The sequence below is a fragment of the Trachurus japonicus genome, chromosome 14, assembly GCF_045865225.1.
Source record: "Trachurus japonicus isolate A0001 chromosome 14, Traja_1.0".
NCBI lineage: Eukaryota > Metazoa > Chordata > Actinopteri > Carangiformes > Carangidae > Trachurus > Trachurus japonicus.
Genome location: NC_140920.1, coordinates 15,648,008 through 15,672,450, shown reverse-complemented (window position 1 = coordinate 15,672,450; position 24,443 = coordinate 15,648,008). Strand labels below are relative to the sequence as shown.

The window sequence follows — 24,443 nt, the reverse complement described above, 5'->3', positions numbered from 1 at the left end:
TTACAACATGGCTTCTTCACTTGAAACAATCCAGAAAGCCTGTCCAGGCTATGCACTGACTCAAAAACATAACTCTTAACGTCACCTCATAAAGTGACGTAAAGGTAACATGAACAACTGTTTGCAACATGATGCGTTCAAATCAAGGTTCAAGTATTACAGGTCACACACAACAACTCCAGTGTCCAAACAGAGAGGATAAACACACACAGCCAGAAGACCGTCAGGTGTTTTACCACAAAAATGAAGAAACTAACCAGCCCCTTATAAGGCATCTACTGAAATGACATTTAAATATGACACATGATGAAAATTGCAGTTGTCATCAATTGAATGAATTGCTCAACAAGTTAAAGGGGCTGATTCCTATTACAGGACCACAGGGTACAACAAAACAGACTTAAGAGAGTACAGCATCTTTATAGCTACAGGGCATATTTCAAAGTTGATTGTTTAGCAGACATTCCCGTGAGTGCACTTCACTCTTACAAGTCAATAACCAGATATCTATTGATGGGAATCTATTGTATGTTACTCTATGTCTGATAGATTAATGCATCCATTAGCTGTGCCTAGGTGACCACCATTAGAGCTCAGACAGCCGCTGCACCTCCAACGCATTAACGGCTCCACTATTGTTGCTGCCAACCACATTTCCTTTGGTTCCAACCATCTGGTCCATGTTTCTCATTCGCTCACTTCTCCTACGCTCATGGTGCTTTAAAACTACAGGAGGGTGATGCCAATGCAGGCCCACAACTCACCATGTGCAGGCTAGAGAAACATAAAGACCGTTTATGTTTTCATGCAGAAACACAAGAGCGTGAGAGAAAAAGCACACAGACACAAGGTCCTTTTATGGCTGAAGAGCTTCCTCACTCAAATAACAGGAGGAAGATTTACCTGTAAATCCCTTCTCACATGTTCCCAGCCAAACTCTTTCTGGCTGTGCGACACGACATGACCAAAAAACACCAACTCAAACACAGTGCAAAACATCATGAAACTCATCAGGGACCAACGTGTCCCAGTCGTTTCATAAATGAGCTTTTTGTCATCAGAGCTCCATTCAGAATCACTGAAAAAAGGCCTCTTGCCTGTAAAACACATTTCTGTGAATGCAGTTACTATATTTTTGCACTAAAGTTCAAGTCAGCGATTCACTCTAGTCTGCAATAAAGGTTTAGTAATGTAATTTGTGTTAATGTCACTTAAAAAAAAAAGAAAAGAAAAGTGCAATAACATTCAAGTCACAAGTTTTACACTCGTCTTTCTCACTCACGTGCAGTTATAAAGTCCCAGTTAGAGATAAAAAGGAAAAAAGGGAGTCACCGCTTCGAGGAGAAAATGTGCATTAACAATCCTACCATCAGACCTCGCTTGAAATCCACTGACTTTCACACAAATCAGTCATCAGTTCATGCATGAAGAGCATTTTTGAAGTATTATAAATTAGGCTGTTGTGAAAATGAAACGGTCATGCCTTCCCAGCAACACGCTGACTTAGCCTGAAGGGCTTCAGCTGGACAGGCAGCAGTAGAAACATGGGTGCTCTGAGTAGTATCACGTAAGTAATGGGGCTGAACTGGGACCCAGTAAGGAGTCTGTGCAGGGAAGATTTAAGATTCCTACCAAGCTACTGGATGTTATCAATAGTGTGTTTTCTAGATATCTATAATGAAATTATATTTGTCCATTATGTCATTATTTCACATATCCACACACACCTTTCTCCCTCAAATGTGCTCATCTTGCACACACTTCAGCAAAAAATATCAATAATCAATCATTTCAATGGTCAGTTTCTATGTGACTATAATATAGGACATGTTTTGTTTATATTGCAAGTCATAGTTTACAGGTTTTTTGTTTTTTTTGTAAGTCAATCTCTATGGCTCTATTCCCATAAACGTAGCAACACTGGGGGCATAATACTAAAGCGACACCCCCGTGTGTGTGTGTGTGTGTGTGTGTGTGAGAGAGAGAGAGTGGGAGTGAGAGGGCAAGAGAAAGACAGAGTTAGCGAACTACTTGATGCTAAGTTTATTTGAGGTTGAGGACGGCACCCCAATGAGCTTTGAGTCTGTCATTGGACTGACAACTCCCCCGATGAGGTTCTTGTTGCAGTCGCCCATGTTGCCCTCTGTGGACAGTTTGGGGCAGGTGACGCTGCCCGTCAGGTCCAGCAGGTCCTCCAGGGCGCGAGTGTTGCTCATGCCGCTGTGCTGGGTTTCGTTGACCGGTGAAAACTCTGGGATTGAGATCAGTTCTTCCTTTGAAGCTGGGCTGAAATATAACAATAAAAAACCTCAGCGACTTTTAATAACATCCAGGCTATTTCACTGAATTTGTCACTGAAAATCACTGGTTGCTGGTGATTAAGCACAGCAATAACCACATTTAACCTTCCTGTTGTCCTTCTGTTCCCTTCCTCCATCCTTCCTTCCTTCCCTCCCTTCGTCCTTACTTCTTCCTTCCTCTTTTGATCCAATTGACCTAATCAGTTCCCTCCCTCCATCTTTCTTTCCTTCCTTTTCCCTTCCTTCTTTCCCTTCTTCCTTCCTTCTTCTTCCTTCCTTGAATGAATCTGTTCTCTCCCTTCATCTTTCTTTCCTTCCTTTTCCCTTCCTCCGTTCCCTTCTTCCTTCCTTGAATGAATCTGTTCTCTCCCTTCATCTTTCTTTCCTTCCTTCCTTCTTTCTTTCCCTTCTTCTTCCTTCCTTGAATGAATCTGTTCTCTCCCTTCATCTTTCTTTCCTTCCTTCCTTCTTTCTTTCCCTTCTTCTTCCTTCCTTGAATGAATCTGTTCTCTCCCTCCATCTATCTTTCCTTCCTTTTCCCCTTCCTTCTTTCCTCCTATCTTTTACTTTGTCCTTCCTTCCTTCTTTCCCTTCGTCCTTCCTGCCTTCCTTCCTTCCTACCTTTCTTCCTTGAGGACAGCAGGAGGGTTAACTCGTCTCAGTCCAGAGCTACCTGGTGTGATGACTCACCTGACCTCCATGGACTGCACTTCATCACTTGACCCTGTGCCCTTCACATCCAGCGGCTCCAGCTTGATGACCGGCGGCGAGAGGTGTCCCACCGGCGCCGGCGTCACCGAGGCTCTGATGACCTCGACCTGAGACCCTCCTTTCACCTTTTCCTCGGCTGCTGACGCGTGCAGGTTTGGTTGTTTGCTTCCCTCATCGGTCACGTGGTTTTTCATCAAGGCACTTCCTTTATTCTTCACCTCTCCGTTCATCACAGCGCCCTCCTTTTGGCTCGCTTTGGCGTCGGCTTTCACCTTGGTTGGCTCTGTTTTTATTTGGTCTGTGGCTTTAACAGTAGTTGTTCTGTGCTGCTTGTTTACATTCATCTCCACCTCCTTCCCCTGTTGTTTAAGAACACAGGCTTTGGTTTCTTTGTTATTCTGGCTGCCGTGCTCGTCACTGCTTTGCTTGACGTCCAGCATCTTGTCGGGGACGTTGTGTGTCGGCATCACCTGATGAGTGTTGTTTTTAACTTGTACACTCTTCTGACTGTTGACCTGTGCTGCTGCTGCTGCTGCTGCTGCTGCTGCTGATTCTTTCTTTACTGTTGCACCCTCCTTCGTGTTGACCTGGGCTGTGACCTGCTCTTTAACCTGAAACTCAACATTTTTGGATGCTCGCTCGTTCACCTGAGCATTACTTTGAACCGTCTTTACATCCCCTGTGGAGAATAAAAACAACATCAGAGTGGGCTCCACTTTATTTGGACTGTCCTGTGTTAACATTGATGAAATTTCACGGTGGAAGAAACAATTAATTTGTCTGAAATGAAGACTCAGCTCTAAGTATATTCCTGCTGACTGTGGACGAAGCCAAATGAGGAGAGTACTAGCACAGGACAGTTCAAACAAAGTGTTCACTCACACTCTACAGAGCAAATCCCCTGGAGAGAGAGGGACTGAATAATTCTTCCAAGGGCATTTTCAAGAGCAGCTAATTTTATAGCCATCTCCCATGATGCTGCTCTAAAGCAAAAGGATCTCTATCAGCACCAAGAGCAATAGTCCTTGGCTGCCGCTCCATATTCCAGAAAATGCTGTATAACCCTCAAGCAGCAGAAGTATTACATAACAAGACAATAATAAAAAAGCTGGGAATGTATTGGCATCAGCCGCCTATTGAGATTTCACAAAAGCCAACTCATAAAAACGTAGCTCTCTGCTGTGCATGCTCAAAATAAGATACAAAATTGCTCAGATAAAAAAAAAAACTGCATGTGTCCTACTATTTGCATTTCAACAGCTGCCAGGCAAAGAGCGAGGGGCGGAGTGAGCGCGAGCAGCAAGCAAACTGAGGTATCTGCAGCGTGACTGAATAACTTACTAACCTGGGGGCGAGACGGACTTCGTCTCCACCTGCTCCTCCGTCTGAGCCAATGCAGAACAGAGACGATCGAGTCAACGTTTGTGGTAATCAAAACACAAAACCAAAGTATCACCAACGGAAGAATTTAATAAAGGTAGTAACAGAAAGCCAAAGATTGAATATTATTAACATTGAAAAATAATCCCATAATTAGCAGGTGTGTAAAGGCAGCAGGTCAACTGTATGAGAGCAGAAGGTGTCTCTTACAGTACCTTCAAGTCAGCTTCACCCTTTCTTGTTCTCTTCATGATCTCTTCGATTCTCTGCAAAAAAAACAAAGGATTCAGGAGGGTAAAACATGGCAGTCAGGTTGCAGTTTGTGTTTGAGACATCCTTTCTGTTTGAACTTACCTTTTTCCTCAGCTGTCTTTCCTCCTCCTCCTGCTGCGTCAGCAGTTCTCTGTCTTGTCGTTGACGAGCTGCGTCTTCCTGAGCCTGGACTTTGGCTTTGTCTTTCTGTCGAGTTCGAGATGAAATCTGTTTTAAAACCAGAACTGAAGACAGAACAGAACCGACAGAACTTCACCTACAAACCACTCTGACCTCTTTGTCCGTCTGTAGCTCCTTCTCCTGCTCCTCCTTCTTCACGCTTTGAGGATCTTCCTCCTTCTTCTCTTTTTCTTTTTGCTCTGCTTGTTGAGCCTTCGCCTCCTTCTGCTGCTGCTGCTCCTGGGCCAGTTTCTTCTTAAGCTGCTCTTCCTTTAGTCTGATTGACAGGCACATACACTCATTACATACATTGAAACACATAGCCGTTCTATAAACACAGTATTTAAGTGACAATGTATTCGATGAACCACCTTTCTTCTTCCTCATGTTCACGTTTTTTCTCTTCCAGTTCTTTCTGAGCTCGAGCCTGACGCCTACGCTCGGCCAACAACCTGGTCGCCTCCTCTGCATTTGTTGTGCCAGCTGCCACCTTCGCTGTAGATGTGCATGTTGCTGATTCTGTCACAGACAGAAAGACGGCATGTAAGAATTATTCAAAAAAACTAAACGCAGATTAAGGAAACAAACCTTCCACTATCATCACCTTTTTTCACGTCTCCATTCTCAACGCTGCTCTGAATCTTCTTCTCTGATGGATCCACTTTAGGAGACATGTGATCCTTTCTGTCAGGCGACTGATTCTTTTCAGACGTGTCGCCTTTGAGGCGCTTATCAGAAGTTTCCCCCTTTGGAGATCTTATTTTAGTGTTTTCAGCGTTGACCACATTCCCGTCGGCTTGTGGAGATGGATTTGTGCTGTTGACGTCGGCGTTCTTCTTCCCTGCAGTCTCAGCTTTGGATTGTTCGCTGGGTTTCTCCACCTTCTTTTCTTCTGCTTTCCTGTCATCAGTGGATATATTCTGGCGATGTCTTGTAGGGGAGTAATGGTACTGATGTGCATTGTTAGGAGACTGGGCACGTATCTTAGTTGCCAGCCTGCACATAGATAACACAGATGTTAAGTTTTCATGACAGGACAGAAAATAGTGCTGTGCAAACAAGGTATTGTTCCCAGCTGACAGCTTCCTTTGAAACATCAACATCATGTTTGTATATGTCTTTATATGTATATGACTATATAGAGAGATAAAGATTAGTGATAATATGTTAGAATCAATCTATATATGTATATCAGAGAGATAAAGATTAGTGATAATATATTAGAATAAATCCAGCTAGATAAACTCATAAATTAATTTATTGTATAGATTATAATGACAAGAAAGCGTGATAGATAATTTATGAATAAGGGGTGGGAGTAAATAAGTTTCACTTCTTCCCACTCCTTTTCGGATATGAAAAAACAAAAAAACAAACAAAACAAAAATAAAAAATCTTTATTTTCAATTATTTTATCTTATTTTTGTTCATGTGTTGTCTTTGCAAAGTTTTTATTTGTTATGTCTGTCCATTACTGTATTATGTTTTATTTCTTTTAACATGTCTGAAATAAACTATAATATATAACTATATAACTATAAACCCGTAGTCTTACTTAGAGGAAATAGGAGAAGCCAGGTTCTTGGTGAGACTAGCAGGGGATTCAGATCTTCTCACAGGTGATCCACAACCTGGTGATGCAGTTCTTCTGTCTCTGCGCAGCCGCTGTTTCTGTAAAAGCAAGTGTCGTTGTGAGTCGTTTCAGGCAATAAGATCAGGTTTCCGTTCCATTAATATTTGATTCCTGGAGGTGTGATGTTGTTGGTGTGTCAGTGTGTGAGGTGTGAGGACTGACCTTGGGGGTGTTGGGAGTGGACTGAGAGCCTCCCTGAAGTCCGGCTCTGTTGTGATCTGCGGGGTTGAGCGAGCTGCAGAAAGGTGACCTGTGAGGGCTGCAGGGCGCTGCATGATGACAAACATGATGCTCATCAAACCAAATACTGATATATAACCAGTGACAGAGGGATATAAATACAGTAGCCAGGGGGTGGTGGTGGTGGTGGCGGTGGGGGGGGGGGCTTGACCAGACAGTGTGTGTTGCATTCAGCTGAAGCTTACAAACTCACTGTTGAGGCTGGCAGAGATGATACTGCAGTACAGATTAATATGAGAGCCGGCTGCTCTCTGAGCCACATTATTAGATTTCCAGTATAATTACGTTAGCGATATCAGTATCACTGTTTAATTGTGTGATTATAGTTCCTCCTCTGTGGCTCTAGTTGGGTTTCTTAGCCCTTGTTTCGCTGCAAACCTAGAGCTCAAATGTAGAAAATCTTTCAACACTGGGACTTTTTTGTGTTTATTTTTTGCAGCAATGGATAAAAAAAAAAAATACAACAATGAGCTTTGCGCAGATCAGCTCTGCCCTGCTGGACTTTCTGACACTGACAAACAGATATGAAGGGAAAGATTTTCTGTTGTGTTTCTGCCAGGAAACAACATCATTGATTTCCCTTGATTAGACTTGCCCTGACTGGGCAGTGCAGGCTATTTAGCACATGTTTGTCCCTGATTCAGCTGAACAGTCAGACATGGTGCAGTGTGTTCATGCCACAGTCTTTTTAAAAAAATCATTACTAAAAGTGAATCCCTGACTTTGTAGACGACTGTGCGGTGTGATGCAGGCACGCACATGCCACGGCTGTGAATCCCAACAACAACTGTCACTGTGCCACACCCACAACGACGACAGCAAATGAAGACACCCACATACTGTACACACACACACACACACACAGATATGCTGTGCAAACTCACAATCACAAAAGCGAAGGCCCTAAACACAGATTGCATCTTTTCTTTCCACCTCTTGTAACTTCTCATCCCTCTGTCACCATCTGTAAAGACTAATCTCTGAAGAGTGCAGCCATCTCATCGGGATGACAGGGTCTATTTTGGTGAACATATTTTGATTCTAGGTCATTTGCGATTAATCTCCAAAACTGTCTGTCGGCTCCTGAGACCTGGAGTCAGCACCACTTAGCTGCTTTTTACACATCGAGCCTCTCACCGATACTCCTCCGCACGTCGACACACTGCGTGACTATAATACCTCCCTGTGTCGGAGATCATTATGTTTCTCAAGTCATTTTATCCAGTGCCCTTTGGCCTCTTTGTAATTACTGGGGCAACTAATCCAGAGGCTTGATGTGTTGATGTGTTTCATCGAGGATTTAATCTGCCTGCAAGACTCTGAGGTCTATGAAACAGCTCGTGCTGCTGCGTTTTAACTGTCCTTTTCTGCATGGTGCTGCAAATGAAGTCGTACTGCAGAGTTCGTCCCCACAAGAGAGGAGGTAATGAAAAGTCCTGCAACAACATCGGGATGTTTTGGCTTGGTTTTGCGTTAAAAATAGGTTAAGATCATTCAGGACAAATGTTAGTAGGCTACAATTATTATGGACACAGTTTTTTTTTTCAAAAACAACAACAATGCAGTAGAGCACAAACACAGCAAACATGAAAAAGCCTTAAGTACATAAAGATTTCTCACAAGCATAGAATATTAAAAAAAAGAGAAGCATTTAAAGTCCAACACACATGCATCACAGAGAGACAACACATGTTGCCTGTGGTCTTAAATTGACGTCTCAGCCTGCCCGAAGGCAAACCAACACAAACACGGTCAAACTGTTGGATGAACAAGGAAGGGAGATACAGTTGGGAAGGGCAAGGGGGGACCAGGGGCTTAACTTTACCAGATTCGCTGACAGCAGGAAGGGGGGAGGCAATGCCATGGGAAAAGGCGGAGGCAGCAGAGAAAGGGAGTGGGGCATTCTCACTGTCACCTATAGGCAGCAAGCGGAGCAGAGCAGAGCAGAGCAGACAGAGCATTATGAACAGTTGATCTGAGCAGTTCCTCGTCCGGCTGTAGAGACCTGGATGGGAGTTCACATACAGTAACAGCAGCCGTGTCAGGATGCACTGAGATTTAGACTTGTTGTCAGAGCTAAAGGTTCAGACAACTTCAAGGTGTGGTGGCGTCAAGAAAGACAGAGTGACAGATCCACAATAGTTAATAACATGTAGTTTAGTTTGTGTGGTCGAGACACCGGCACAGACGCTGTATGTAACTCCATCCTGACTCTGTGGGAAACCAGGAACTCGTCTCTGCTCATGCGTACTTCAGCAGCCAGGCTGTCAGCAGTAATCAGGCCAGAAGAGAGGCTCTCCTTCACACACACACACACACAGAGTCATAGTTGTCTCTCCATGACATTGCATTGTCTAACCTTAACCCCAACCTAACATTACCGTCTCCTCACAGTCTAACCTCACCATGGCCCGAAAAACATCTTCTCCCACCTTAAAATTTGGTTCCGTACATTACGGGGACTTTGTGTCCCCACGAGGAATTCAAGTCCCGATAATGTGACTTTGTGGACAGATTTAGGTCACCATACCTGCAGGACACATGCACATACGCATTCACTCACTCACACAAAAATACAGCACAATGCAGTCCCTCTGGAGAAAAAAAAAAACAGATGGTGTTTGAGGTCATTCACATGTACGTATAACTCCTCTGCCTTCCATGTGATCCAACACAAAGCTTGGTCCTTACCTGCTCCTGTTGGGCAGCCCCGGCTCCAGCGTTTGTTCCTCTGCTCCAGCTGAAGGCTTCGCTCAAGAGATCGTTTCATCAGGGCCTCCAACCGCTCCTGAAGGCAACACAGCAGAAACCACTTTGATTTACATGCTGTCCCTTCACCACTGGCTTTGTTGTGTCTCTGTACGACACTGATGCCACAGGTACTTTTTTATATTCGGAGGCTTCAATAGAAGAGTCTGACTCTGATCGTTTTTATATAGCAACAGATACATTTCATAAAATGTCTTCCATGAATGGTCACAACCCTGAAACCGACCATTTTGAATGAACTGACCCTCTCCTCCTCCAGCTGCTGCCTCCTCTTCTCCTCCACTGCAGCCCTGCGGAGCTCCTCTTTCTGCCTCTGCTCCTCCAGCCGCCTCCAGCGCTCCTCCACCGTGCGTTCGTACTGAAGCCGAGCTCTGCGCTCCTTCTCCCTGATCAGCTGCTCCCTGGCCGCTGACACAGATCACACACACATATTTCTGACACGGGTTCTCAGGATATATAAAAAAAGTAGACATAAAAGTTGTTGTTTTTTAATTTTGCAACATTAATCTGATCAATATTTTACTTTTTTAAAAACGGTGCATGTATTTCCCAGTTTTTTTCTGCAGTGAATTTGAGTTCATCTCAGTCGAAACCTCAAGACCAGATCATGAAGAGAGAAATCCTTGTCACCATGAGTCAAACGCAGCAGCCAGAGGATTAACTCTGAGTGTGAGACCTACTTTTGCAGACTATTCTATGTTGCTGCCACACTCTCTGATGTGACAACGCTCATCATATCAGCAGCTCAGTGAACTCAAAATGAATCCTCGATTGGTTCGCAAAGCTCTCTCCGCAGCCAATTAAACTGTAGAGGCAAAAAAGAAACTTTGCAGGGGGAAACTGAGACCTACAGGCATATCAGAGCTTCTCCCTTCATGAGATCAGCGTCTTTACTTGCACTCGTGCCAAATAAAACCAGGACATCACCTACCCAGACTTCTCTCCCTCTCCTCACGTCTCTCTTTGGCTAATCGCATCCTGTCATCCGTCTTCATGTAACCCTCCACAACTGGAAGATGAATGAAAATGTCACAGAGGAAAAACAATGCCTGTGGTGGCAATGATGAACCCAAACTAAGGGACAGTGTAAAAAAAGATGCCAACAAGCAGGGAGACTTACTTTGTTTACCTGCGTGGTTGTTACCGCTGTTGGCTGTTAAGTGTGAAGGGGACGCGTGCCCATTTATTTGTGGCTTCCTCTCTGTGTTGGATGGAGCTGGAAACACGGCGACAGAAGGAAAGGAAGGAAGCACACTCAGCTTTGTCCAAAAGAGGCATGACATCAGCACCACAGCTCTGAGCTGCAGCGCTGCTTTGTGACCACCAGGGGGAAACGTCTCCTCTGCCCTGTGTTAAGTGCATTGTGTTGCAAAATGCCAAGTACCCCCCCACCCCCCTCATGCCAAGGGCAAACTGCAGCAGTATGCAGGAGAGGAGAGGAAAGTGTCCTTGATGTGATACTCACTCCACATATGCTGAATGTAGCTTTTGCTTATTGTTGCAAAGCGTTGACGCCTACAGACTCGCACTGTGCAGACTGTAATGATTCTCTAGCAGTTGTGAAATAATCCAAAATGATTGTGCAATAACTGATTTTCAACCAGACGAAACGACCTGGAGGGAAAGTGTGAATTATGTGACAGAGACCCAGGAGGGTGGGAGGTGGGAGGGGGGAATACTCACTAGTTTTTCCAGTTCGGGCCGGAGAGCTGTGACTGTTTGTCGGAGATCTCTTGTCGGGAAGTAGAGTAATGGATGGGGGTGCCATCTTTTCTCCTGGCACACAAAACAAATAAAAGAAGAAGCTGTAATCCTCTATTGTCACATTAATATCACTTTAATATCATAAAACGGTTGTGAGCAGTGTGAATGGACTATAAGACGTTACAGCCATAGAATGTGTGTGTGAAATCAGAGATGAGACAGGCACATCACACGTTTACTCATGAACTGTAATAAATCTGTCATCTGTCACTCTCAGAACAACAAAATAATAAAGTGCAGACTAAATTTTAAATAAGTGAGTGCTATATTATTAATATTATGTAATAAAGATACTGAGAGATGACAATTGTTGCCCAGTAACTATGTTGACTCTGTCTCTTTCTACCTCTGTGAACTACAGAGTTTAATTCACAGTTTAATTCCAAAAAAATTCACTGAATCAGTATGTGCACTGTCAGGCTAGACTGCCAACACAAAGTCACTCGCTTTACTTGATCAAGTGAATCACTCTCTTTTCAGTCAGGGCTTTTATTGTGCACTGAAACCTGGCTGGCAGACAACCCTGACTCCCACTTAAATATGGTTTGGCAGTCAGGAGAACTGCTGCTGCTGCTGCTGCTGCTGCTGCTGTATTTCACTTTGTTCACGTTCACCTCAACTTTTATGCTCAACTTGACTTCACTAACCATATTACTGTACTCATTCATCATGTTCAACTTGTCGCATCTGTAATTTTCCATGATAACACATCCTATTGATTTTTCAGTAGCCACAGTGTCCACCTCTAATGATCCAGGTCTCTATTTACAGTAGCTTTCACAGCTGTGAGGGGAACTCTGCTCACACTACATATCTTATTTCTATGTCCGGCCTATAAAAACACACGTTTCTGCAACAAAATTCAAAGTAAAATGCAGAATTTTTCAGTTCATTATTTCCCCTTGACTTGATTTGGTCTAAGATTTCTATCAGTGAGTACTTCTAACATCCTTTTCCAGTATATTATCAATGAAGCAGTGAACTAGTGACAGGGTCAAGTGTACAGTCACTCCTCTTGCTTTCTCCTCTTTCAGGGCGTGGAGGGTCCAAACCAGTGAAGTGAAATCATCACCTTCAACCTGCTCTGCAACAGTCTTCACCCCAACAAAGTCATCAAACAATGGTCTGATGTTTTTTTCCCCAAACCATACAGTGTAATCCATGGGTCTGTCCTGTGGCACAGGCATCAATCCATCCTCCTCCCTCCACCCATTTGAACCCTTTTATCCGATTGAGTCGCGGCGTCATCGCAGAAAATGGCAACACACACACTTTGATTTCGCTTTCAAATGAAACCCTTAAATTACACCTTTAATGTCAGTATCTATATGAGAAAACGTATAGATCACACAATGGCAGGAGGCAGAGCCACACAAAGAGGAAACCATCTGTTTTGCTCGGTGATAATAAAAAACAACAACATTAGGCCATGTGTTTGGCTTTACTTTATAAGAAATACAAATCCTATATTTACCTATACACCTTGTAGCATGCAAACAAGCGTCCATTTAAAACAAGCTGCACTGTTAATGAGCGGACAGACAGAGGAGTGAAGCCGGATCTCCACTGCGCAGCCAGCATCAAGCACATAAAGCGCTGCAAATGTCAGTTGCGTCATTCATGAGTCTGCTTTAAACCGCGGCGCAAACACAACAACAGAGCCCGGGAGCATGATGACGGTGCCAGGGCGGACTGACAGACTTCTTACCTGCTACTGCGGCGGATGATGTGACTGTTTTCGCCATGGTGTCTGTCTGTCACAAGCAGAATGAGCCCAAATCAATGAACGGACGGGCTGTTGTCACCCCCCAAAACACTCTGCAGTGAAGCCGATGCTGCTGCAGCGCAGGTATCCGCTCCTCTCTCCTCTCTCCTCAGCAGCGGTCTGAGCGGCATGCAGCCACGGAGCACAGACACGACAACATAACCACTCAGCTCCGGTCCCGAGGTCGTTCAAGAGGAGTGGAGATGGAGGAGAGGACGGCAGAGGGTTGGAGTGTGTGTGTGCGTGTGTGTGTGTGTGTGAGGATGGAGGAGGACGAAGATGCTGCTGCTGATGGGACTGAAGCGGAGATGATGGTGCGCACATAATCGAGTTTACAACCGATCGACCACACCGTGCGTCGCAGCGTAAGCCCGCCCAGATCCACAGGCCATTAACACACCGGTGATGCAGGTTTCCTCTCTGCAATTTAACCCACGACTTGGATGCAATGACAATTTGGATCAATTTCAAACTACATTATTATCTGCCATAATGAATCTGTGCAATAAATTTAGCCTTCTTTGTTTATTACACTATAAGCCATAGCACCACAAGGACCACTTCAAATGTAGGCCTGTTGTTGTTATAGCCTATCAGTATACCACTACTGATATAATGATAGCATGGCTAGTAATAAATAAAAACATTAAAGGTCCTATGTGGTAAGACTGGAGAAGAAGAGGGGGCAGAACAAAACAGTAGACCAACAACAGTAATGCAATGCAGAATGCAGACAGAACAAAGACACAGACTTTTTAGCTACATTTTTTTCAATGAATTCAGTTTTATTTATTGTTGTGTTGTGTGTTGCCACATAGCCTGATTACTACAACAACAATTATAGTAGCTAATACTAAGAATAAAATAAAAAGCATGCAGCCTGATTTTAAACCCAGATTTTAAAAGTTGTTCTCTAACCAAAGTTCTATATGCAGCACAGGTAGCCTAACATAAATCTTAAAATGGATGAACATTGAAACAAATCCCTAGTGAAGGCCTACCCTACTGAGTCAGAATTGGTGGAACCACTCAGTAGCTTACTTTGACATTTTCAGGTCATAAAAAGTAGAATAGCAAAAATATTTTTGGTTTAGGACACACTGAAAAGCTGTAGAAAAATAGGATTGGCTATGTCATGGGTGCAGATCCCGTGGGGGACGGGGGGACATGTCCCCCCTAATTTCTGAAAAACATGAATTACCCCCCCCCCCTCCATAAAAATACCCTAAATTATTAAAAATTGAACAAATGTAGCCTATGTTTACATTTAGATTCACATCTAAAAATAAGTGATTGAAATGGTGGAACAAATAATGTTTGACAAATCTATTTCTGACTCCATATTCCATCTCTGGTCTCCTCCACTACAATGCAAATTGAATGGGTAGATTCTTACACAGATGCCGATGATATCAGCAGGCTTTTAAAAAAAAAGACCTCTTCGGGCTTCATTAATTGATATTCATCCATATCAATTAATCATGTAAAGTCCGATACACTGGGAGAAAATGAAGATGGGGAGAAGAATTCGTAACAATAAAATAAAAAAGTAAAAAAAATAATTGTTTTTTTAATGATAAAAATATATATATATTATTATTAAAAAAAGATAACTAAAAAGCGTAAAAAAAAGTTTTTCTTTCCTACACAGTGGTCACGCCGCATTTAGACCAGAGGGGGCAACAGCGGGTTTTTCTGCCGTTGTTGCAGCAGCAGCGAGGAAGCCGAGCAGCGGCCGGAAGGACAGAGTTGACAGAAGGACGGAGCCGAGCCGAGCCGAGCCGCGCTAACAAGCTGCTTCACACAAGATGCTGTCCAACGTCTCCAATGTGCTCAGAGCCTGCGCCCAGAGAAATGTAAGTAGCCCACACAGAGTTTAATGAGTGGATGTGGAAACCCAGAGAGCAGGTTCGAGTCCGCGTCTGAAACAAACCAGCAGAGCAGCAGAGTGAGCGGCTCTGACCTTGTGAGGCCGAGAGTAGCTCTGCGGGCTAACACACAGAAAACACACACAAAACACACAGAAAACACAGGGGAAACTGCACTAAAACCACCCTGACAGCTCCAGTCAGTGAAGACCTCAGTAGTTTTACATGTCCCTTCATTTCCCCTGGTTGAAACCTTTGTTTCTCTTCATGCAGTTGGGATAGAAAACGGGCAGCTTTAGTCATGTATGTGAAACCAGGCAGACCAATCTGTGAAGTGCTGGAAAAATTAATTTAAAGAAATAAAAATTTGGTTTATTTTTTTAAGGAAATTTACATGGCTGGTCCTCTACTCTGAATAGCACTGATTTAAGCTTGAATTAACTCTATTGTTTTTATTTATAATGATCATTTGCACGAGCAGGAATAATGGTCTGATGTTTTTCTGTTGTGCTGCACTTAAAAAAAATTAAACTTGAGTGCAATTTGTTTAGTTTACAGTGACATTGTGTTTTTTAGATACTTGTACATTGATTAACATGGACTGTCTTGAATAAACATATAAATTATATGTCATGAGACTCTAAAAATATATATTTGAGTTTATTCTGCCAGAATCATCTTATAATTAGTTCTGGGTATCAAATCTCAATATCAACACAAAATTGGCTACCAACACATTTTTGATCACCTTTATGATTTTGTACACATTGTCTGACCTATTTGTTCCCAAAAGTATATACTTTTTTTTTCAATTTAAGACAATTTATTGGAAAGAAAATAAGATTACATCTGCTTTTGTTTCACTGATATTTACCATTTGTGTACTAACTTACATAGCTGCTTAGAGATCTTGTCTTAATCTGTCGTTTTAAAATAATCCTCTCTCCCGTGTCAGGGGGCTGCGGCGGTCATGTCAGCGCGCTCATACGCTGACTTCACAACCCAGGCCACCTTCGAAGTAAAGGTGAGCTTCAAACAAAACTTGTACAAAACTGATGAGTCGCCTCATGGTGGTTTGTGTTGTGAGCCCTCGGGTTTTGTTTTCTCTTCCCTCTAGAAATGCGACGTCTTCAAGCTGGACGAGGCCCCGGCCACTCAGGTGGTCATGACCCGTGACGAGGGTCTGCAGTATTACCGCACCATGCAGACGATGAGGCGCATGGAGCTGAAGGCAGATCAGCTGTACAAGCAGAAGATCATCAGAGGGTTTTGCCACTTGTACGACGGCCAGGTTGAGTGAACTAAAGTTTTCTCTACCGAATAAAAATAGATGGAGTGTTTCTTACCCCTGCCAGAGTAATAATGTGAACAGCAAGATTATTTAAAAGCAAAGTCTGTGTTGAAAAGATGCATACAAGTAGTAACAATACTTAGATCTCATCTCACACATCTCCACATACATAGATAGGTCCATAAAAAACATTTCAAGCTGTTTGTTTTCTCTTTATAGGAAGCCTGTGCAGTTGGTATTGAAGCATCAATTAATTTGTCAGACCACCTGATCACTGCGTACCGCGCCCACGGCTACACTTTAACCAGAGGAGGCACCGTGAAGGAGATCATGGCTGAGCTCACCGGTGAGACCAACATTTAAGCTCCAGTCATGTCGAGTTGAACATTTATTTATTTTTATTTTTTTAATTACACCTCAGCTTTCTTACCATCTTCTACTCTGTGTGTTTTTGTTTCCAATAAACAGGCAGAAGAGGAGGAATTGCAAAGGGAAAAGGAGGCTCCATGCACATGTACTGTAAAAACTTCTATGGAGGAAATGGGATTGTCGGAGCTCAGGTAAATCACCAAAGTCCAGTTTTTGTTCTGTTCCTTCATTATGTTCCTTGTCCCCTTTGGTCTCTAAAACCAATTATTCCTCCACTGTGTTGCGCTGTTTTAGAAAGGAGTGATAATTCGTTTGAAAACTACTGACTCAGATGGGAAGTTAGTGTAAATATGGGTCGACATGTGCTACCAGTATGTTGTTAGTTTGATGGGACTGTGAACAAAGACAACTAAAAAGACACAAATGTCTATCGGGGCCAATGTCAACCAACATACAGACCAAAAAAAAATCTTGATTTACAATAAATTATCCAGATCTGACCCAGAATAGAACAGGGTTTGATATCTTTTTTACTGATATTGTGGAAATCCAGCGTAACTGAATGAGACACTGGTCATAAACAAGTTTATCTGGCCTCATTAGTCCCATGGATGCCACATTCATTAGCTGCAAACAGAAAGTTCAATCAACTGCACTCATTCAACAAGTTCATGCACAACCCTCCAGTGACTAGGCAAGTGGCTTAAAATAGAAGAATGACTTTGTACAAAACACGTGAGCCAAGTGATTTCATATGATTCTGCTGTGATGCAAATGTCACTTTTTTGTGAGTTTATGTTGTAATGTTAAAACCTTTGGACCGATGAGCCCACTGAAGTTGCACCATGTTTGTATCATACAAAGTTTAACAGTGCTGCATGAAGCTGCTCCTCGTATTTTATAGTTTAACTATAGCGAACAAGTATGGAAAAGTATGGAATTTGATTTGATACATTTCCAGGTCTGGAAAAGTATGGAAAATGGAAACTATTGTATGGAAATATATTTATCTTAATACTTATCTGGGTTTGGCCTTATGTGAATTTATTTGGGTTAAATATTTTGTATGCACTATTAGCTACAATCTTCTGGAAATTATTGTGTGACATAATGGCATACAAATTCAGAATAATGAAAACAAATAATTAATTGCATAATTTATTACTCAAAATGTCACAAATTGAATTTTTTAACTGAGAAGAAGGAAATTAGGGTCTGGAAAAAGTATGGAATTTTGATATTTCAAATGTATAGGACCTCTGGTTAAAGCTCATTATAACGTGTATATAACCAGACATAATGTTGATCCTCCTCAGGTTCCTCTCGGTGCAGGTGTGGCTCTGGCCTGCAAATTTCAAGAGAACAACCAGCTGTGTGTCTGTCTCTATGGCGACGGTGCTGCCAACCAGGTACGGTGCAGGAATCGGTGCAGCTCTGTTCAGTTACTGGTTTGGATCAAATCCAGCTTCATTTAAAAGTTGGGGATCGTCTCTCAATAAAGATGAAGGATTAATACGACCGTTAGTGGTTGATATGTAATGATCGTGTTCCAACCTGCTCGGCTCCTTCACCGTTGCAGGTAGTTGAACCACACTAAGAGTGGATTTAACAATTACATGTTTTAAAAAGTTTTTTGGAAGTGTTGTGTGTCCCTGTAATAGACATTGTATTAGCAACTTTACAAATGGATACATTGAACATTATGAATACAAAACAATAGCAGATTGGTTTGGGGGTGGTATTTTATATTTAATGTTTAATATTCTAAGTTTAGTCTGTTTCACTCCTGAATCAGAGCTGTTACTGATCGTATAGACGTCCTGTACCTGAGCCAACCTCAGCTGCTCATTTCACCCTTTCAAATTCAATGCAGAAAATAAAGAAAAATAAAGTTTGTTTTAAGGAGAGAAAATGGTTCAAATGTGCAGAAAACTAAACTAGACAGACAGAATTAAACACTTTCTAATCCCGTCCATATAAATAGACTTGAAATAGACTAAAAAACCATCTTTAACCAAGATCTTTTTTGTGCTTCTCAGGGTCAGATCTTTGAAACATACAACATGGCGGCCCTCTGGAAGTTGCCCCTCATCTTCATCTGTGAGAACAACAGGTATGGCATGGGCACCTCAGTGGAGCGCGCTGCAGCCAGCACCGACTACTTCAAGAGAGGAGAATTCATTCCTGGTCTGAGGGTACGGCTCTTACTCATGTTCTCTGAACTTTTTTCTCCACTGATAAAACTCACTGCACAGAATAATTCATTTTAATCACGCACAGTATGGTGGCACAGCTCAGTCTTAATCTGTCAGTCTAACCAAGACATTCATGATGATAAGATCATCCTGCACAAGTAATTTAATGGATACTTCACTCAAGAAAATTTCATTTAAAGTGAATTTGAGGGTTTATCAATTTATCATGTTATTCGTTCATATACCTAATTAAATCGACATGTGATGAGCAAGTTGATAGTGAATAGTGCTGTTCTTTTCCTGTCAGTTTAGTGCATTACTGACTGTAATGTGTTTCCATCGTTCTTGTGTTCAGGTGGATGGGATGGATCTGCTGTGTGTTCGGGAAGCGACCAGGTTTGCAGCTGATCACTGCCGGTCCGGAAAGGCAAGTTTAAAGCACTGACTCATGATCAGCTGAGAATTTGCTCTTCGTTTTTCTAAAGCTAAAATTTTCTTCATCCACTTTTCACCAGGGTCCCATTCTCATGGAGCTTCAGACGTACCGTTACCATGGACACAGTATGAGTGACCCCGGTGTCAGGTAAATAATCACAGTTCCTGTCAGCTTTTGTTCATTTGAATTTGTTACAGTTTTACTCTTTCTGGATCATTTTTAAAGGCACTTTTTCTTTTAAATAGTTAAGGATGTATAGTGCTGTACTGTACTTTACAGATGAGCAACATGTGTCTGACCTACGTATGTTAATATCCTCACTGTGCTGCTGCTCCTCGCTTCTGCCGCTGTCCCACAGTAGTCTTCATGTACTCTCCTCCCCGCTGTAGTGGCCTTGCAATGTCCTGAAGACAGACACTAATACTGGTACTGGCTCCTACAGACGAGTTCAAACTGACACTAACTCCTCAATGTTGTGATAAGAAATATATTTTATTATAACACACCACGAATCACAGCAAAGTCAATCGAGTGTAGTGGGGATTATAATTCTGCGCAACCAAATCAATCGTCATTACATTAACAGGGGCCAGTAGAAGTGATGTAATGCTGACAATCAAGATTTTTCCAACACTTAGACTGCAACACTTGAATTTGGTGTCAGCTCTAGAAACAATGACTATTAGTGCAAATCCCTACAACGTCCCTGCACCAATCTCTCCCCATCTCAGCTACCGCACACGTGAGGAGATCCAGGAGGTCCGCAGCAAGAGTGACCCCATCTCCATGCTGAAGGACCGCATGCTCAGCAACAACATGGCCAGCGTGGAGGAGCTCAAGGTAGGAAACGCATATAGATAATAAAAGATTGTAAATGGATCCAGATAACCACATTAGTGACACGTAGGTTTAAAACATTTGTATATCCAACTAGAAAATTATGACTAGTATATTCTGTGTTATAGTCAGATTTTGAAACAGTTTTTATGTGAGGAAGTGAGATGCACAATTTAGGTATTGTAATTTTAAGGATTGCGAATAAAATGAGAAAAACATATAGGGAGAAATGGCAATTTGTTTCCAATTAAAATGTTATATGAGATTTGGATTACTACTGGTTAGTAAATATAACCAGTTTGTGACAGTTTTGCATTTAAAAAAACTTGTTAACATGGAGCTGAGGTGGTTTCTGCTGCAGTGAGCTGCAAACCTGCAGTGCATAGTTTAAACACAGGAGAGAGCCGGTCTCACTGGATTCAGCCTCAGCTGAACTCAGCACTGCACTAATAATGTAGAGGGCAAGTTGACCAAAGGCAAACACAGAGAAGTGGGTATTCATTTTTAGATCAATCTTTTGCAGAACACATTTATCTAAAATCTACTTGTGCACGGTGCAGTGTGTGAAAATGTTCCCTACTAGGGATGTCACAATTACTTGTTTTCACAATTAACCCTGGTATTAAAAGCCACAATTAATTAATTGTAAAGTTTCCTAAATACCGTTACTTCCGGAAAAAAAGATTATGTCGGAACCATATCGGCAGATGTGCACCGAAATAAAGGTAAATGCTCAGATACTGGTCCATTTAAAGCAGAAGTAAGTGATATATTTGTGTTAATATAAGTCTTAAATAGTTATATCTTCCGACAGCAATCACTTACATAGAGTGTTTGGACTGAAACACGGGTCTCTCAGTCCCTCTGCTCTGCTCTGAGCCGAGGAGAAAACATTTATCGTATCCTACAGTTTTTATCCAATGAGGAGAGAGAACGGCATGCAGGGCTGTGTGTGCAGCCAAGGAACGCCGTGAATGTGGTGACGTAGCGACGAGGACTGTTATGGTGCGTTCAAGGAAACTCGTATTTTTCCGACCGTGAAGTGGTACCAGTTCGATCTGGTACGAGTTCACCGGTCGGAAGTTACGAGTGGCCGTTATAGTGACTTTCACCGGTAAAACAGGTCGGAAAAACACGAGTGGGTTGCCTGAAACGCTACAAAGTCGTAAGTTGTGACTTGAAGCTGTAATTTACGATTTCAAAAGCCTGCCTGGAACGCAGCATTAGCGAAAACGACCGGACCACTTACTTCTGCTTTAACTAACGTAACATTGAATTGGTAGGAAATTAAATGTTAGCCTGTCATTTGTATTTTAAAAAACAAACAAAAAATGATTAAAATAAATGTAAACATTTGGTATAGATGACAATTTATTTCAAACATTTCCCCTGGGGGATAAATAATTGGTCATATAATAACAGATACTTGAAATATTTGTGTAAACAATGAGTAATATAATTATATTTTGACTATATTTGATTTTACACATTCATAGTGTTGTAAAATGAATTAATGCATAATACCGTAATCGTGATAATAGTAACACCATGATTATTTCTCAATAATATTTCTTCAATAATCGCACCAAGAAAATGTATAATCATGACATCCCTATTCCCTACTGCTCTTTTTCTAGTTTCAAGCGATCTCTTCCTTTGTGCACGTTTCCTGCAGATTACTGTAATTCTCTGTCTGCTGTTGTGTCTGTAGGAGATCGACATCGAGGTGAGGAAGGAAATTGAAGATGCAGCTCAGTATGCCACCACAGATCCCGAACCCCCTCTGGAAGAACTGTGCAACCACATCTTTTCCAACAATCCGCCGGTGGAGGTGCGCGGCACGAACCCATGGTCCAAGCTCAAGTCTGTTAGCTAAAGGTTTTTTTTTTCTCATCCTTTCTCGATCATATTAAACATATTGACCGCCCCCAACCCCCCCACCAACATGACACATCATTAAATGCTCCATAAAGTTATGCCTCAGACCCAGAGCTTAAAGCATCATCAAGTAATTACATTTCAAAGCCGTGTCTTTCAACAGCAGGGGCCATATTCCCAAATTTGTTCTGAGAGCACTACATGATTAAAACCTTCAGTCCCTGCTCTTCACAGTGCTCCTGTTTATATCTGCAGACAAAGTCAAAGACATCAGAGGTCATTATTTTACCTGTAGAGGAGCCATTGTTTGCCATTAGTTTTTTTTTGTTTTTATACAGTTTGAAAAGCTTCTATTGACTTGAAGGTTTTTATCGCTACTTTAATTATTACATGAACGGCCATAAACACAAAGCCTTACAGTGGGACATGTACTGTATATCACACAGACGCAGCAGTAAATCGAACCTCAAGTGCCATTTTACTTTATCACAGAGTTCCTCCAGTCTCATGAAATTCGGTCCCACATGTATTTATTTTTTCCATAACTTACCAGATCGCTGGTCTTTTATTTCTAGTAATTAAAATCACCACCAGAGGCGTTGGTGGGTTAGTTCAGGTCTTCATCTCGTGTATGAAGTACATGCAGGAAGTTCGAATTGAATTTTAGAGGGAAGCTTCAGAAAATATCTAAGCTACTGTATTTAAAGAAAAGCAAAGCAGGGGTCTATCTAGATAAAGCACTCAACATTTGAACCTCAGAAGGTTTTGTAAGTTTGGCCTCGTGTGGAAACTTTTCGCAGATTCTTAATGTGCTTGTTTGATGTTTATCTCGGGTCGTATTTGAGGTGTTAATCGTCCATCAGTCACTGTTCATCTCATCTGGATTTGTACTCTTTATACTAAAGTGTACGTGATAAATAATTCAATTTGAAACATCTTTGTCTTTTTACTCTTATTTAATCCCTTGTTACAACGACGCCATAAACCACATGTCTCTGTATGTTTTTCTTCTCTGTATACTGTTTGTAAGAAAGGGTTCAGATACCAAGGGGAAAGGGTTAAAATATTTAAATTAATCTCGCCAAACTAAACACGTGCCTGGCAGATCTCGTGTTGTTTTAGAGGATGAACGTGTCGTCTCATGTTTGTGTCGCTGCTCTACGAGCTGAGCAGGCGACTCTGCACATCTGCATGTCAAGATGTGTGAAGACAGATGCAGAGTGTGTTTATATCACATACATATGGTTCTGTTGCAGACACTCAGGTGACCTTTTGAGGGTCATGACACAATCATCAACAGCTCATTTACTTAACAAAAGCTCTTATTCAATATCTGATGTATATATGGAGGGAGGTGTATTATCCTAAATACGAACACTCCAGATGAGACCACAGTCTAAACCAGTGGTGAATGTAAGTCTGAGTGCATTCATCAGCGACGCTTCACTGTTTCAATTTTCCAAATGTAGGAGAGAATTTGGGTTATTAAGGATTATTCAGGACGTATCTGTAGAGTTTTGTGCCGATATGCGTGTTGTGTGGTATTTCAACACATCAGCAGAGAAACATTATTGGCTCAAATGTGCAGGGATACATGGACATTTTGAATTTCAGTCTGTTTTTTTGTTTTTTTCTTATCAAGTTCTTGAACACATCCATGTGACAGAACTGCAGTGACAGCTCAGGTAGCAGGATACAAACAACCTGTACGTCAGTCTGTACTGTAAGCAGCAAGCTACCGTGTTAGTTTTCTCTTGTTATTATTCATAAGCTTTGTAACAATCCTTGTTGGTACTTTTGAAAGACATCAGAATGTAAGTTAAATAATAAAACAGACTAAAACTTAAAATGTCAACACAAAAGGCGACAGTGTTTGTTGTGAACTGTTACATTGAAGGGGGCAGACGACCCAGCGCAACGCTCCATGGAAACATTGGATTTATGTGTAAGCTGCTGTAATAAATAAAGACTGTAAGATATCTGTGTCTGTCCACTCGTCTTTGTTTGTATAAAGCTGTTGGTAAACTCACAAAGTGCTTTAATGAATAGTGATCAAAGCTTCTTCATTTTTTCATACATATTCATTATCTTGGTGACACATTTGGCCTTTTTTGGATAATAAATATTTGTGTTTTCTGATCCTGGATGAGCTGAGGATGTTCTGGCTCATTAAGGGTGTGAAGGCTCAAGTCAAGTGACTTCAATAAAGTATCCAAGTCACCGGTCATGAGGACGCTGCTAAAGTTGTTTTTGGAAGTCTGTTTGAGTCTAAATTAAGTGCACATCTGAGATCAGGCTGCAGTATAATTAACAAAGACAGAGACATGTTGCTGCTTTAGAAGTGGCAACACGACAGAGATACAGAGGGATGAGTGCACATTGACATCATAATTGTGATTTCTGAGCATTTATAAACAATGTGATGTGCATTTTTGCATAAGTAACTCCACGTGGATGTTTGTATGATTACAGCCCTGTAGTTTTGAATGATGAATGAATAGATTCAGATTTCTTGTGTACTTTATTCTTAATTTTATTCTCATGAAATGATTATAGAGTTGACTGCAATAACTTT

At 41.9% G+C, this 24,443-nt stretch overlaps 2 protein-coding genes across 7 annotated transcripts; one reads left to right on the top strand and one right to left on the bottom strand.

Annotated features, from left to right (window-relative positions):
* Positions 1 to 1,941: 1,941 nt before the first annotated feature.
* On the bottom strand, positions 1,942 to 13,282 carry map7d2a (MAP7 domain containing 2a). Of its 6 annotated transcripts, XM_085797983.1 has the most exons (18): positions 12,938 to 13,226; positions 11,149 to 11,241; positions 10,586 to 10,681; positions 10,397 to 10,474; positions 9,710 to 9,873; positions 9,388 to 9,484; positions 8,522 to 8,611; positions 6,619 to 6,725; positions 6,379 to 6,494; positions 5,428 to 5,819; positions 5,195 to 5,342; positions 4,932 to 5,100; positions 4,746 to 4,850; positions 4,607 to 4,657; positions 4,357 to 4,396; positions 3,214 to 3,690; positions 2,991 to 3,147; positions 1,942 to 2,286 (listed from the first exon to the last, which is right to left on the bottom strand). In XM_085797983.1, exons 1-18 carry the CDS (start codon positions 12,972 to 12,974, stop codon positions 2,028 to 2,030), a joined length of 2,676 nt encoding a protein of 891 aa, XP_085654109.1. In that variant the 5' UTR covers positions 12,975 to 13,226; the 3' UTR covers positions 1,942 to 2,027. The 6 variants fall into 6 exon arrangements, with proteins under 6 accessions (XP_085654109.1, XP_085654108.1, XP_085654106.1 ...); XM_085797982.1 differs by lacking the exon at positions 8,522 to 8,611 and adding an exon at positions 9,264 to 9,290 and having other exon boundaries at positions 2,991 to 3,690; XM_085797980.1 differs by having other exon boundaries at positions 2,991 to 3,690.
* A 1,446-nt stretch (positions 13,283 to 14,728) lies between these two features.
* Positions 14,729 to 22,891, top strand: pdha1a (pyruvate dehydrogenase E1 subunit alpha 1a). The gene is made up of 11 exons (XM_085797987.1): positions 14,729 to 14,850; positions 15,818 to 15,886; positions 15,980 to 16,153; positions 16,373 to 16,499; positions 16,622 to 16,713; positions 17,839 to 17,931; positions 18,562 to 18,717; positions 19,073 to 19,144; positions 19,233 to 19,300; positions 19,885 to 19,993; positions 21,702 to 22,891. The coding sequence occupies exons 1-11, from the start codon at positions 14,803 to 14,805 to the stop codon at positions 21,864 to 21,866; spliced, it is 1,173 nt and encodes a 390-aa protein (XP_085654113.1). The 5' UTR covers positions 14,729 to 14,802; the 3' UTR covers positions 21,867 to 22,891.
* The last annotated feature ends 1,552 nt before the right edge of the window (positions 22,892 to 24,443 follow it).

Bases quoted from the DNA above. Each gene is read 5' to 3' on its own strand.
- map7d2a (XM_085797980.1), bottom strand. From the start codon at position 12,974: ATGGCGAAAACAGTCACATCATCCGCCGCAGTAGCAG. The intron at 9,874-10,396 runs GTAGGTGATGTC...GATCTGTGTCAG, and splicing joins GGAGAGGGAGAGAAGTCTGG to CGGCCAGGGAGCAGCTGATC. The intron at 5,820-6,378 runs GTAAGACTACGG...ATCTATGTGCAG, and splicing joins GCTTCTCCTATTTCCTCTAA to GCTGGCAACTAAGATACGTG.
- pdha1a (XM_085797987.1), top strand. From the start codon at position 14,803: ATGCTGTCCAACGTCTCCAATGTGCTCAGAGCCTGCGCCCAGAGAAAT. The intron at 17,932-18,561 runs GTACGGTGCAGG...TGTGCTTCTCAG, and splicing joins GCGACGGTGCTGCCAACCAG to GGTCAGATCTTTGAAACATA. The intron at 19,145-19,232 runs GCAAGTTTAAAG...ACTTTTCACCAG, and splicing joins ATCACTGCCGGTCCGGAAAG to GGTCCCATTCTCATGGAGCT.